The sequence below is a fragment of the Leptinotarsa decemlineata genome, unplaced genomic scaffold (assembly GCF_025532065.1).
Source record: "Leptinotarsa decemlineata unplaced genomic scaffold, Ldec_3_MD MMD2_P_RNA_scaffold_9, whole genome shotgun sequence".
Taxonomy (NCBI): domain Eukaryota; kingdom Metazoa; phylum Arthropoda; class Insecta; order Coleoptera; family Chrysomelidae; genus Leptinotarsa; species Leptinotarsa decemlineata.
The window spans coordinates 12,981,834-12,993,913 of NW_027412536.1; the positions used below are offsets into that span (position 1 = coordinate 12,981,834).

The window sequence follows — 12,080 nt, forward strand, 5'->3', positions numbered from 1 at the left end:
GAAGGATATCAAATCGATGCAATCTGATATGAAAAAACAACCCTCGATAAGCATTCAAACAATTGAGCAAAAACGATGGTGAGCGATGATCATCTGTGAAAAAAATCAGTATAAAGCAGGAGCTGAAGAAATTTTAACTCAGTATTTATCATTTCATAACGCTGAGCAGATGATTACAATTGATAAGGCTATTGATTTCACCATAATTTTTTCTAAAAAATGGGGTTGTGCTTTAAAAGCCAGCGATTACAGCAGCGGCAGCAGTTGAATCAGCGTAATGTATCAGGTGGAGACTATGATAATGTGCATTTAAAGAAGAGAAAATCTAAAAGTCGATTCATTCCACGTATGCCCGCCAAACGGTCAAGATATAGACTAAGCGCTAGTAGTTTACACTTTCTCAAATCTATTGGCTTGAAGGTGCGATATAAAAAATAGTAATAACATGGCGACCATAACCACAAGTGATAAGCTGGAGGTATTCGAGGAGCCCATCTTTGATCATTCCCTAATCAGCCTTCACGAGCATACATATAAACCGTATGGATCACCATATTACAAAAATTCAGATGAAATCCGAATTCCAATCAATTTTCAAGACCTTATACTCGATATTGCAGACAGTTACATTTATATCGAGGGGAAGTTCACACCATCTGATGACACGAAGCAGTGCTACCTATCCAATAACGCCCTCGCCTTCCTCTTCGACGAAATTCGCTATGAAATGGGTGGAGAGCAAGTGGCCGTTGTTCGAAAACCCGGCATAACTACCACAATGAAAACGATGATATCATTTGGACAAACACATGCAAATTCCCTACTACCAATAGGATGGGGTCTTGATGTGAACAAACAAGATATATTGGATTCCGTCAGCAATGTATTCAGCGGTAAATTACCCTTGAAGTATCTCATGGGTTTTGCTGAAGATTACAACAGAGGAGTATTGAATGTCAAGCAAGAGCTCATTTTGATTATTGCACGCTCATTCAAAAATTCGTTTATTGGAGAAGTCGATGCTCATTTGGAAATCAACAAAATAGAATGGAGAATCAGACACATCGTGCCGGAAGATCGTCAGAAACTGAAACTATTGAACCGCATCAATAAAAATGCGAATAATGCAAAAGTAAAGGTGGCTTATCGTATATGGGACCTTTATGAATTACCCACACTTCGTGATACATCCTCAGATATTTGGGCCGTGAAGACAACCAACAGCCTCGAAAGACCTCGATACATCATCATCGGCTTTCAAAGCACCGACCAATCTGAAAATATATCAAAAGATGTGACGAAATTCATACATGCGAATATTAATAATATTCGACTATCTCTAAACTCTGAAGTATACCCATATGAGCGTTGGAATCTAGATTTTGACAAAAAGTTAGACTCGTCAGCCTACTATGCATATGAAAACTTCCAACGCAGCTACTACGATAAAGCTATGAGTGAGCCCATGATGGATATTGGTAGCTTTCGCAACAATCCACTATTTATCATCGACTGCTCTCACCAACCCGATGCTATGAAGTCATCTACTGTCGACATCAAAATAGAATTCGAAACACGCAAGGTGAAGTTTCCAGCAAACACCAAAGTATATGCACTCATCCTACACGATGCTGTTTTGTCCTATAATGCCCTAAATGGCTCTGTTCAGACTGGATTGTAATAAGATTGACATGTAATTCACCATGGAGTATTCGATATTGATAAATAATAAAACACTCAATAATTATCTTCTGCCTTTTATTTACCAAACAATCAGATATAGACAAGCATGGATTGAAACATGATTTTATAATGTATACAATAGATTTCAAATATTCACAACACCATTATTTGAAGATTCTTCCGGTTGTGGGTTGGGATTCTGTGGCTCCAATTGATATTTCTCTATGATATTCTGTGGTAGGTAAACGGATATGCTGTGAAGGAAATGCTTCAAGTCTGCTTCAATCATTAGCTCACAGAACTCATCCAAATTTCCGCTTCCATACGAATATTTATGGCACAGTGCCACACCAAGTTCATATTTCTCACTGAGCTCCAAAAGTTTTCGTACCTCTTCAGCATCATAACATACACTTAAATCATAGTTTGATGAGTGAAGAGCGTCAAAACTCAAGTCGGCTAATTCCCAAGCCAACCTCCTTATTGCAGAATCCAAATTGACTGCTTCCGGCCACTCTTCGGCTGAATATTGCATCCACATGCTTGTACTCTGAAAATACACAAAATGCATTCATTAGTTTGGAAATTATGCTGCAAAAAAACACTCACTTGAAATTTTATCATGTTTGAAGCGCGGGAGCTAATCCATATTTTACATTAATATACCATATTTCTACTATTTACAAAGATATTGAAGTTATATTCAATCTAAAATATCGAATTTGACTAGTGAGCGTGTTTTAGCACCAGGATAATCCTGAGAACTTTGACCGATATATGTAAAAATGAATTTGGCTTTGGATGAATTCACTTCGTGAATCATTTCTTCCGTAAAATGTTCTGAGACACGTTTTGGAAGCCATGATTTAAAAGAAGTATTATTTTCCTCGTCCAACAAAACTACTTGAATGGATTTACCATATCGTGTGGATAGCATCGACATCTTTTCAATTTTATAACCTTTATCGATAGTCAAAGATATTAAAGGCTTCTGCTCCATAGCCACAGTTTGTTGAATTATTGCAGAATTGATCTTTTCGATATTAAATTTCAAATGATCCATTTCGAATATAGTGGAATTATGGTATACAAATATAAAATATGTTCACCTGGATTGCTGTGTATACTCCTGACGTAATACTCTCTGTCACTTTGCAGCACTACTTTCACTCATCTATTCGAGTACGTTGGGTTATTCAAACTGAATGTGAAATGGTGATCCTCCGAACATTTATAGAACGTGGTTGAAGAAGAGGGGGTACTTCTTCACCACAAGCTGGGTGTCCGAAAACACTACTCCAAAATAATATTGTCTTTATCGCGTGACGTAGTTGCAGGTCATTCAAAGTCAGACGCAAAACACTCCTTCAAAGTCACCTTGGCTATGTTGTGTTGTGTAGGTTCAAAACTTCAAGAAAGCCTTGTTGAAAATATGGGAAGTGAATGAAAGTCATTCAAAGTCAAACCCAAAACACTGCCTCATCAAAGTCACCTTGTCTGCGTTGAGTGACGTTGATCAAGGTCGTTCAAGGGCAAACTCAAAACAATCGTTCAAAGTCACCTTGGTTATGTTAGATCGTGTGGGTGCCAAACTGGCTCGAATTTATTGGAAGTCAAAGTCACCCTGTCGAAAATATGGGAAAAGAATGAAGGTCATTCAAGGTTAAACCCAAAACAGCACCTCAAAGTCACCTTGTCTGCGTTGCCGTATGACGCATGTCAAGGTCGTTCAAGGACAAACTCATAACACCTCCTCAAAGTCACCTTCGCAACTTCGTGTGACGTAGAGGTCATTTCAAGGTTGAAAGTGGTGGGGGGAAGTTCTGAAATCGGCTTAAACTAACTACTTTCGTGGCACAAAAACGAATTTTACGATCAACGACGGGGCTTTCACAGATTGATTCATTCATATTCATATTCATATTCAAGAAACTGAAAATATTAACATTACCATGTCTAGTCATATCAGAGTTGAGTATGCTAGTATTCGACAATAATGATGAAATATATGTGAGGAAGAAACAAAATCATAGTTTCAATACAAGACAAAACAATTATTTTCCAATTCCATTTGAAAAATTCAAAATAACTACCACTCATATGGTTCCTAGAATATACAATGCTCTTGCTTCGAATGTGAGAAACTGCTTGACAAAACAATCATTCAAACATAATTTGAAAGCCTTTTTGACAGAACAGTGTTTTTATAAACTGGATGAATATTTGTCGTGGTAATTTGCGGTGAAATCAGTTTTTTAGTATTATTGTATTTTAAATGTAAGCAACTGACTGTTTCCATATGGTTTGTAACTGTCTCAAGGAAATAAATGACTATTAGTTTTATTAATACTATTATCTCAGGGATGCACAATTTCTGCTCTTAACCTAAATATCCAGTAATCCTGATAGTAGTATCAACACACTAGTGTCTAGAGATATCAAAAACATGCATCTTTCACTAAAATAAAAAATTTATAAAAGGGAACATAGTGTTGCTTCAAAATTAACACCTCTACAGACTGACTTTTTCAGTTCAATATACGATACTTCAGAAACAAATCACCCTTTTCAAAACTTAGCCACTAAAAACGATTGAGGTAACTCTGAGAAAAATATAAGCATGAGAGATTATTAAAAAAAAGCTTTTTGCCATTTTACTTCTCCATCTTTATACACAAACTCTTCAAATAGTATATAGATCATGCATAGAAGTTGCTTTTGGTATGTTTCTGAAAATAATGCATAATGCATAATTTGCACAATTTTGTGAAAGGTTCATTTCGAACTTACAGCTTCTTTTCTACTTTCGGAAGTATTCCACGTTCAATTAAATACTTCTTTGATTTCTATCGTCAATCTTCATTAATCCAGAGAAGCATTTTCATGATTTATCCATACGAATATCTAGTCGTTGCTGTTTTTATCTGGTGTGATAATGGAAAATATACGTCTAGGTTGCCACAGAAACAAATTTCCCCCATTATTAATAGTCTACCTATATCCAATGAGCTCGATATTTCTAATAAATAGTATATCGTTACATTTATGTAAATGACTACAGATAGATAACGGTTGATAAGGAAATATAGCCCCCGTTTCATTTATAGATATTAGGGTATTTAAATATTTCAGATGGTACCCCTTAGCACGCAACGTTATGGTCTTCATTAAAAAGCTGAAATATTGGCTTGATTCTAATCGGGGAAAAGGAGATATTAACCTATAATCTTTTTAAATTTTCAATGAGTTACATCAATGTTTTATCGAGGTTATGAAATCGTGGCGCGTGTTTAACGATGGAACAGTTAAAATTTTTCGCTCTTGTAATGGATGGTGTTTTTAACGAATGGTGGGATTCCAGATGCGGCGAAATTGAAATATTCTGGGCATTTTTGGGGAGTCATTTTTTTGTAAAACAAAGATCTGTGGAGACTAGAATAAAAGTGAATTATTACTTTTTGCTATAAATGGATATAGCAGCGTTTTCTGATTAATGGAAAAAAATATGTTTTTAAGCAGCGTTTTCTCACGATGCTCACGTGATTATCCGTTTATCTTCTTCTACTTCCTTATAAAAACTCATCTATATTGAAAAGAGTACATTTTTTGCAAAGATTATTTTCACATGAAAAAAGCTTTTCCACTTTCTACTTTTTCATCTTTATAAAATGAAAGCAATTAGTTTGAAAAGCACCCCTTTCCAAAAATCTGTAGATTATGTACAGAAATTTCTTTGATATTCAAATTGGTCTATTCGAAATAGCTACTTTCACATGAACATTGAATAACTCGAAATAAAAACAGTGAATATCACTTCTTCATATTCAGCTTGTACTACAAACAACGAACATTTCACTTACATGAAACTCTATCGTCCTCATTGGCGTACTTCGAGGTTTCGGAATGAGACACTTATTAATTACCTCATCAACTCTTTTTTGAAAAGACAAAGCATTGGTGTCTTCTTCAACATTACGTCTTTATGTCACTGAAAGATAACAATTAATTAATGAAATTAAAAATTGATTAATAAAATTAATTAATTCATATTACTTTAGCAGTACGAAATTAATTACTTTATTTCTTTCATTGAAGGTTTCATACATTTTTTGTACGAAGATAGAGATCTTGAGAGCTAAAATCCTTTCTGTCCCAAAAATTAATCCATACTAAAATTATATCCCGTTCAATTAACACAATATTCTTTCGTTAGGATCGAATCAAACGTCATCATGATTTGAAAGTTGCGAAATGAATCTTGTTTACCTTTGACAATGTGGGTATGCTAATCTGAAAACTGGCGAATAGACCAGATCGATTTGGTCATTTAGTAGGTTACATCCGCAATGATTATGCTTATGAGTTTCCAAGGATTGTAAATAACTGAGTTCCAACCCTTGCTTGCATGGTATACAATTGAATTTCAATGGATGGTTTGAAAACGTCAAACCTTTTTTACCCAGTCAATACGAACTTTCATGTTCAGCACACATCGTTTTCAGAAATTTCGGACACATTGTCCCACATCAACACTATTACACTCCAGATACTTAAGCCTATAAGTTCCAGATTTCTTCATGTTGTTCACTTTATCTTTGGTATTGAAAAGGAAATTAGTATGTATGGGGTCTAAATGCCACTTCCACATTGTTTTTTTTTAATCCAACAATTGTCTCTGTTCTTTTACCGAAATATGTTAAAGTTACAAATTTCTTGACTTCTGATTGTTTGATCTGTACGAAAATTTGAGGCTTTCTTTACTGACCAACTTCTGAATTTTGTCTTCGTCGAAACCATCATCATGTCCGATCTGTAAAATTATTTTGAATTTTCTATCGAGATTATTATCAGACAATAATACTGGAAGTTCTATTCCTCAATTTTCATGGTGATCCTCTACTACATAGTAACGGCTACATCCAACATTTTATCATCATGATCTGATGACGTTCGTAAACATTTATACGTGTCACATAGAATCGGTTATAGTTCATAACTCAGTTCACAATTGATTATTTTCTAATAAAAAGAAAATCCTTCCACACACCAGAATTGTAACACTCGTCACTCGTATATAACTAACCAAGTTGGCGTCATTTCTACGTTTTGCTTTTAAAAAAATCTCTGTTTTAAAATCTCTTTTTACGTTAATCAGCTGTCGCCCCCATACGAACAACAACTCTCAGAAGTTGAGAAACATGTGCGAGCTAAGGACTAACGAGTTCTTACCTTTAACGTGTGATTCCTAAACTTCTGTTTCGAGCTCCGCAACAAGAGATTATGATATATTTATTTGATTGAATTAAGATCTTTCTATTCAGATGCTAAAGGTGTTAAATAATTACACCAAATTCACAATTACGCTAGTAATACGAGTAATTTTAAATAACAACAGTAGTGATAAAACAAATTTCCCTGACATTGTTCCTGCTGTGTAATCTATACTACCAAAAATCAGAGTTCAACTGCCTGTGAAATTCCTGATTTTGAAATACTTGTCATCGTACCTAAAATGTATCAAAGAATTTGCTTCAATGATTTGTATTCTCTTTAACAGAAATAAATATACACGTATTTTACTTCTTGGTAGAAAAAACTCGTAATCAGCATATAACCAAAAAGCAAATATTGTTTTCTAATCTAAATAAATTCAGACTAGTTGCTCTATTATTACTGATATGGAATGCCTCAACATAATAATCTACTATCAATATGGTCTGTGCAAGCAACAGGAGATATTTATTCTTGTGACACTGCCTGGAAACACGGGAATCTTGAGCTGTTTCGCTTGATGTATTATCCAAGTTGCTCAACTGTGGCTTTCCAGGTCATTTTTGTTCATGACTTTTCAAGTTTCTTTCCAATACCCGATGAATCTCTTTATCAATCAGTAAAACTAAAAATCTCAAAGTGAAGAACATTATCTTGATTTAAAGAAATTTTGCTCCCCTATATTCATGAAGAAATATTTTTATAAACTGAGAAATATATTCTCGCTTCTTTCAAGTAAAAAAAAATATTCCACCAAGATTGTGCATACATTTCAATAGAAATCATCACATTAGCTCAAGAGAAGTAAGAATGCATTCTTTAGTCTGGGCAAAATTAATCTCGAAGCAAAACTTTTTTGGGTTTTGAAACAATGATGTGTTAACTTGGAAAGCTATTCAAATATCTCTGTAGGATATATGGAAATAGTTTGTATAAATCAAATAAACTCATTTACTTCATCAAAGATGAATTTATGCTTCTGTTTATAAACTGCCCCTCTCTTACGGATGTCTTTAGTTACTTGAATCCAAAGTATCTCATCTGTAATATGAACAGCTATAATTGGTAAGGGAAGAAATTAAATAATGCATTATATATTATGATTGGTTAATTTGAAGCAATTGAAAATCATAAATATTATCCTAAAAAAGCATATGATAAAAAACAAAACGTAATAGAGAACTAAATTGTCTTTGCTAATCTTTGCTTAAATGTCATATTCCACCCGCACACTATTGAGAGATCATACAGTTATACAAATAACAGAAATAAATATTCAATCCGAAAACATATATAAAAAAAATATTCTTGACATATTGCAAATTAACAAATAATATAAAATCGAAGCCTATAAACAACACAAATGAAGTTTTTAAAAATAGATGCCATTGTGGTGAATAACATTAAAAAAATCATTATCGTCTATCAAGTTCTGCATTCTGCTTTTGTTTATCCACAATTGACGGAACATCACTTGGATTCTGAAACGAAAGAAGAAATCAGCACATCATCGTTAGCCACTATTTCAAATATCTAGAAAGGCGAAAATATAAGATATTTCATTAAAAAAATTTAACTCATGATCATACAAACAAATGGTATGTGATTCGCTATTTGAATAGAAACATTCACTGTTTTCACGTTTTTGTAAATTCTGATTTCTCTTCTAGTGAGTTTGATAATATTTCTACCTATTTCTTACATTCGTAAAGGAAATGTATAAAATAATTTCAAGCTGAGTAGGGTATATTCAATTTGTTCCCAATGAATAACATAAAAATATTTCTGAAGTAATTACAGAAAGCAAAGACATTTCGGAATTCAACAAACATTTACATGTTGAAATCAGAAAGTGGCTGTCATATGTAGGTGCTTTTACACATACTGGTGCCTATTTTGGTATTTTTGTATTATAATTTATTGTCGAAATAATAAGTACCTCTCTCGTTTAATAAAAAAATGAATTCAGTCTCAGAGTAAATCAAATTTTATTTAGAGAAAATGCACTTATTTAAAACAAGAACAAATATATGTTCAAAACAAGAGATAGGCGAATTTGAATCAACGTGGAGGATTTTTCATTTCAAATTAATATACACTTGCAGAGCACTTGTAATAATACATGTGTGAAACATTGATATAATTTTCGCAAAATGAGGGCAAAACTAAGAGTTGCAGTCAAAGTTTACCACTTTCTCTTCGGTACTAGTATACAACGCAGTACTTACTAATATAGCGGAGTTTCTTTCTGAAGTAACCCAAACACCTCAATTTTATCCAATTATAATACTTACCCATGAAAATATCTTTCAACTGTGTCTTGTAAAATCTGTTCCACTATGGTAGATACAAAATAATCGGAAAAGAATTGTACTACCTACAGACACTTCCTCCTTAAATTCACAACACAGCAACGTCACTTTCCAGCACATATACACTTTTATCATCTCTTCTCTTATTTTTGTCAAAGCAATTTATTTTCCATAGTGTTTCCATCCACATATTTTTTGGAGGTCGTTTAATGTATCAAAGAGCAACGTTTATCTGTTGATGGTGAACCTAATTTATTATGATAAATAATGAGAGCAACATATATTTCCTCTCCACTTTCACTATCTTGTCTTAATTCAAATCCATTATCATTAATATATTTCACTTGTTAACGTCTACATAATAATTTTACTAGGTAGCATTGTTTGTATATTTTTTCAATTAAATAAAATGACATCGTCGTTGAATACTTCTATAGATTAATAATAAGTGATAACGAATTACCATTTCACACCTGCTGTAGGGTAGGTTCATTTTAAAATGATTGAACACAATTAGGGGCCATAAACATCAACGCTATCTAGTTAACCTTCCCGTTTACCATACGTGTTTGGCTAGAGATTTATTGGATGATGAAAAAAAATTTTTTTTCTCAACGCTGAGTTCATATAACGAACAAATAATCGATTTCGTATGAGCGTAAAGTTTACCAACAAAATCACAAAAAAATGTTTTGCTATATTTTCCTCAAACATATGCTCTGTGCCTGTTAACACAGAGCATACCATAATCCACCTGCTTCAGAACTCACATCGGCCAGACTAACCATCTTGCCCGGTGTTCGAAAAGATGGTAGTCGGTTGGCGTTTAATTTTCGGACGGTGATGAGTGAAACGAGCGGACGGACGATGTTGTGGAACAAGATCAAACCTCTCCTATCGACCAGCGCCGGCTGCTGCTGACACAATTTTTAGTACATTTCGTCGATTTCCTCACAATAGGACTCTGTTGTGATGATTTGGATCGGTTGCAGAAAGTTCTAGTGAATCACATCAACCGCTGACCACCATACAGTAACCATAACAATCAACAGTCATACCGACAATTACAATGGGGAATGTTCCTGCTGTCAAAAATCAAGTAGTTTTCATAAAAGAGCTCTAAAACCACGCATTTTAAACTTATCATTTCAACCTTTTTCTTTAAAAAATTATTTAAATACTTGAAAAAGAGGAATTAAATAATGCATTCAACATTTGAAGGGATTCGTTTTTATTTCACCATTTGGCAACATCGCTTATAGCTAATAAAGAACAATAAATCTGTTACCTGTATGAGACAAACAAAGATGACATATATCAGAAGCATGCTGTTCTGTTTACTTATGTTCCGAGATATTCTGTGACATATGACATTTTGTGCACCTAACCTATCTTCGTCTATATAAATAAATAACAAAACAACTGTTGTTTATGTGGCTTGTGGAGGTGGTATTGAATTATATTTATATTTTGCCTTAATTGTTGATTTATAAAGATATTTTTCCTTTTTCAAAGTAGAATATCTAGGTACGTATAAATTATTTCAACTTGATACATTATATGCAAGGTAAAATATTTTTAGGAATGACAGGTAAAGTTCTAGGCGCTATTGCCAATATGCGAATCAGAAAGAAATCTCTTAAAAAATTAAAACCCAACATTTGAAACATCAATTTGAATACTTTTCGAAGTGACTTTGAAAAACTCATGAATTAAACTCAACTTTATTTTGTTCAAAATTGCATTTGCTGTAATAACCCAAATTGAGGAACATTCCCCATTGAACGCTTGCCGATAATAATAATAATAATATTATCCGATCCAAAAAAAGATTGTATATATTATTATAACATAATAGAAAAACAATCAACAATCATATCGAAAATTACAATCAAACGCTCTCCGATAATAATAATAATAGCATCATCATTATTATTTTTTCTCTTTAGGGCAGCTGCCCGAGCAGCTGATGAACTCGGTAGAGTTTTCGACACTGAACGAGGTGACCACAACTCTGTCACCGAGTTGGAACCCGTTCAGCAAAAAGTTCAGATAAAAGCCGCAGAGATCACCTTACTTCTGCATGGAGTGTTCTTCAATAACATTGGATACCTTGGCTTATCAAAGCGCCTGACGATCGCTTTCCTCAGGTCGAGTGGGCTGTAGTCGGAAACTGAGGGGTACATCATGGCTTGTCAGGATGGTGTCTTCAACACCTTAGTCTACCGCAGTCGCGCGATGGGATAGAGGTTCCTGACAAAAGGTGCAGGGCCAGCCTCGAGGCGCCCGAGACCCTAATGCACTTGCTATCAGCATATCCAGCATATGCGGTATCGGCCTAAATTTATCTACATAACGCGGTCCTTAGAGTGCTATATTACCATCTACGGCATTCTTACGGTATTGACGAGACACCGGTGTTGCCCTACGCTCCGAGGGATATTGAGTCCGTTGTGAGGAACGAGAAGTGCCGAATTTATGGGAACTATTCGTTCTCCACCCTCAGGCATATACAAGCTAATAAGCCTGATGTAGTCCTTCTGGCCCACCAGAGTAAGAGGATATTTGTAATAGAGTTTTCTGCGAGATGAATATCGTTCGAAAAGAGGAGGAAAAACGGATATAATATCGATATTTTCTCTTCGACCTCCGCAAACTCTATCCAGACAACTCTGTCAAGATGGTTATTATGATTATTGGAATCCTTGGTGGAATGATGCCCTCTCTACTCTCGAATCTTAAAATCATACCGGCTTGCCGCACTAAGGCAGAAATCTTAGCCGGACAGATGCAGAAGGCTGTCATTCTTGGCTC

General features: G+C 34.4%; 1 protein-coding gene across 1 annotated transcript; it reads right to left on the bottom strand.

Annotated features, from left to right (window-relative positions):
* Positions 1-1,148: 1,148 nt before the first annotated feature.
* LOC141480539 (uncharacterized) lies at positions 1,149-3,495 on the bottom strand. The gene is made up of 2 exons (XM_074170647.1): positions 2,293-3,495; positions 1,149-2,233 (listed from the first exon to the last, which is right to left on the bottom strand). The coding sequence occupies exons 1-2, from the start codon at positions 2,305-2,307 to the stop codon at positions 1,829-1,831; spliced, it is 420 nt and encodes a 139-aa protein (XP_074026748.1). The 5' UTR covers positions 2,308-3,495; the 3' UTR covers positions 1,149-1,828.
* Between the last annotated feature and the right edge of the window lie 8,585 nt (positions 3,496-12,080).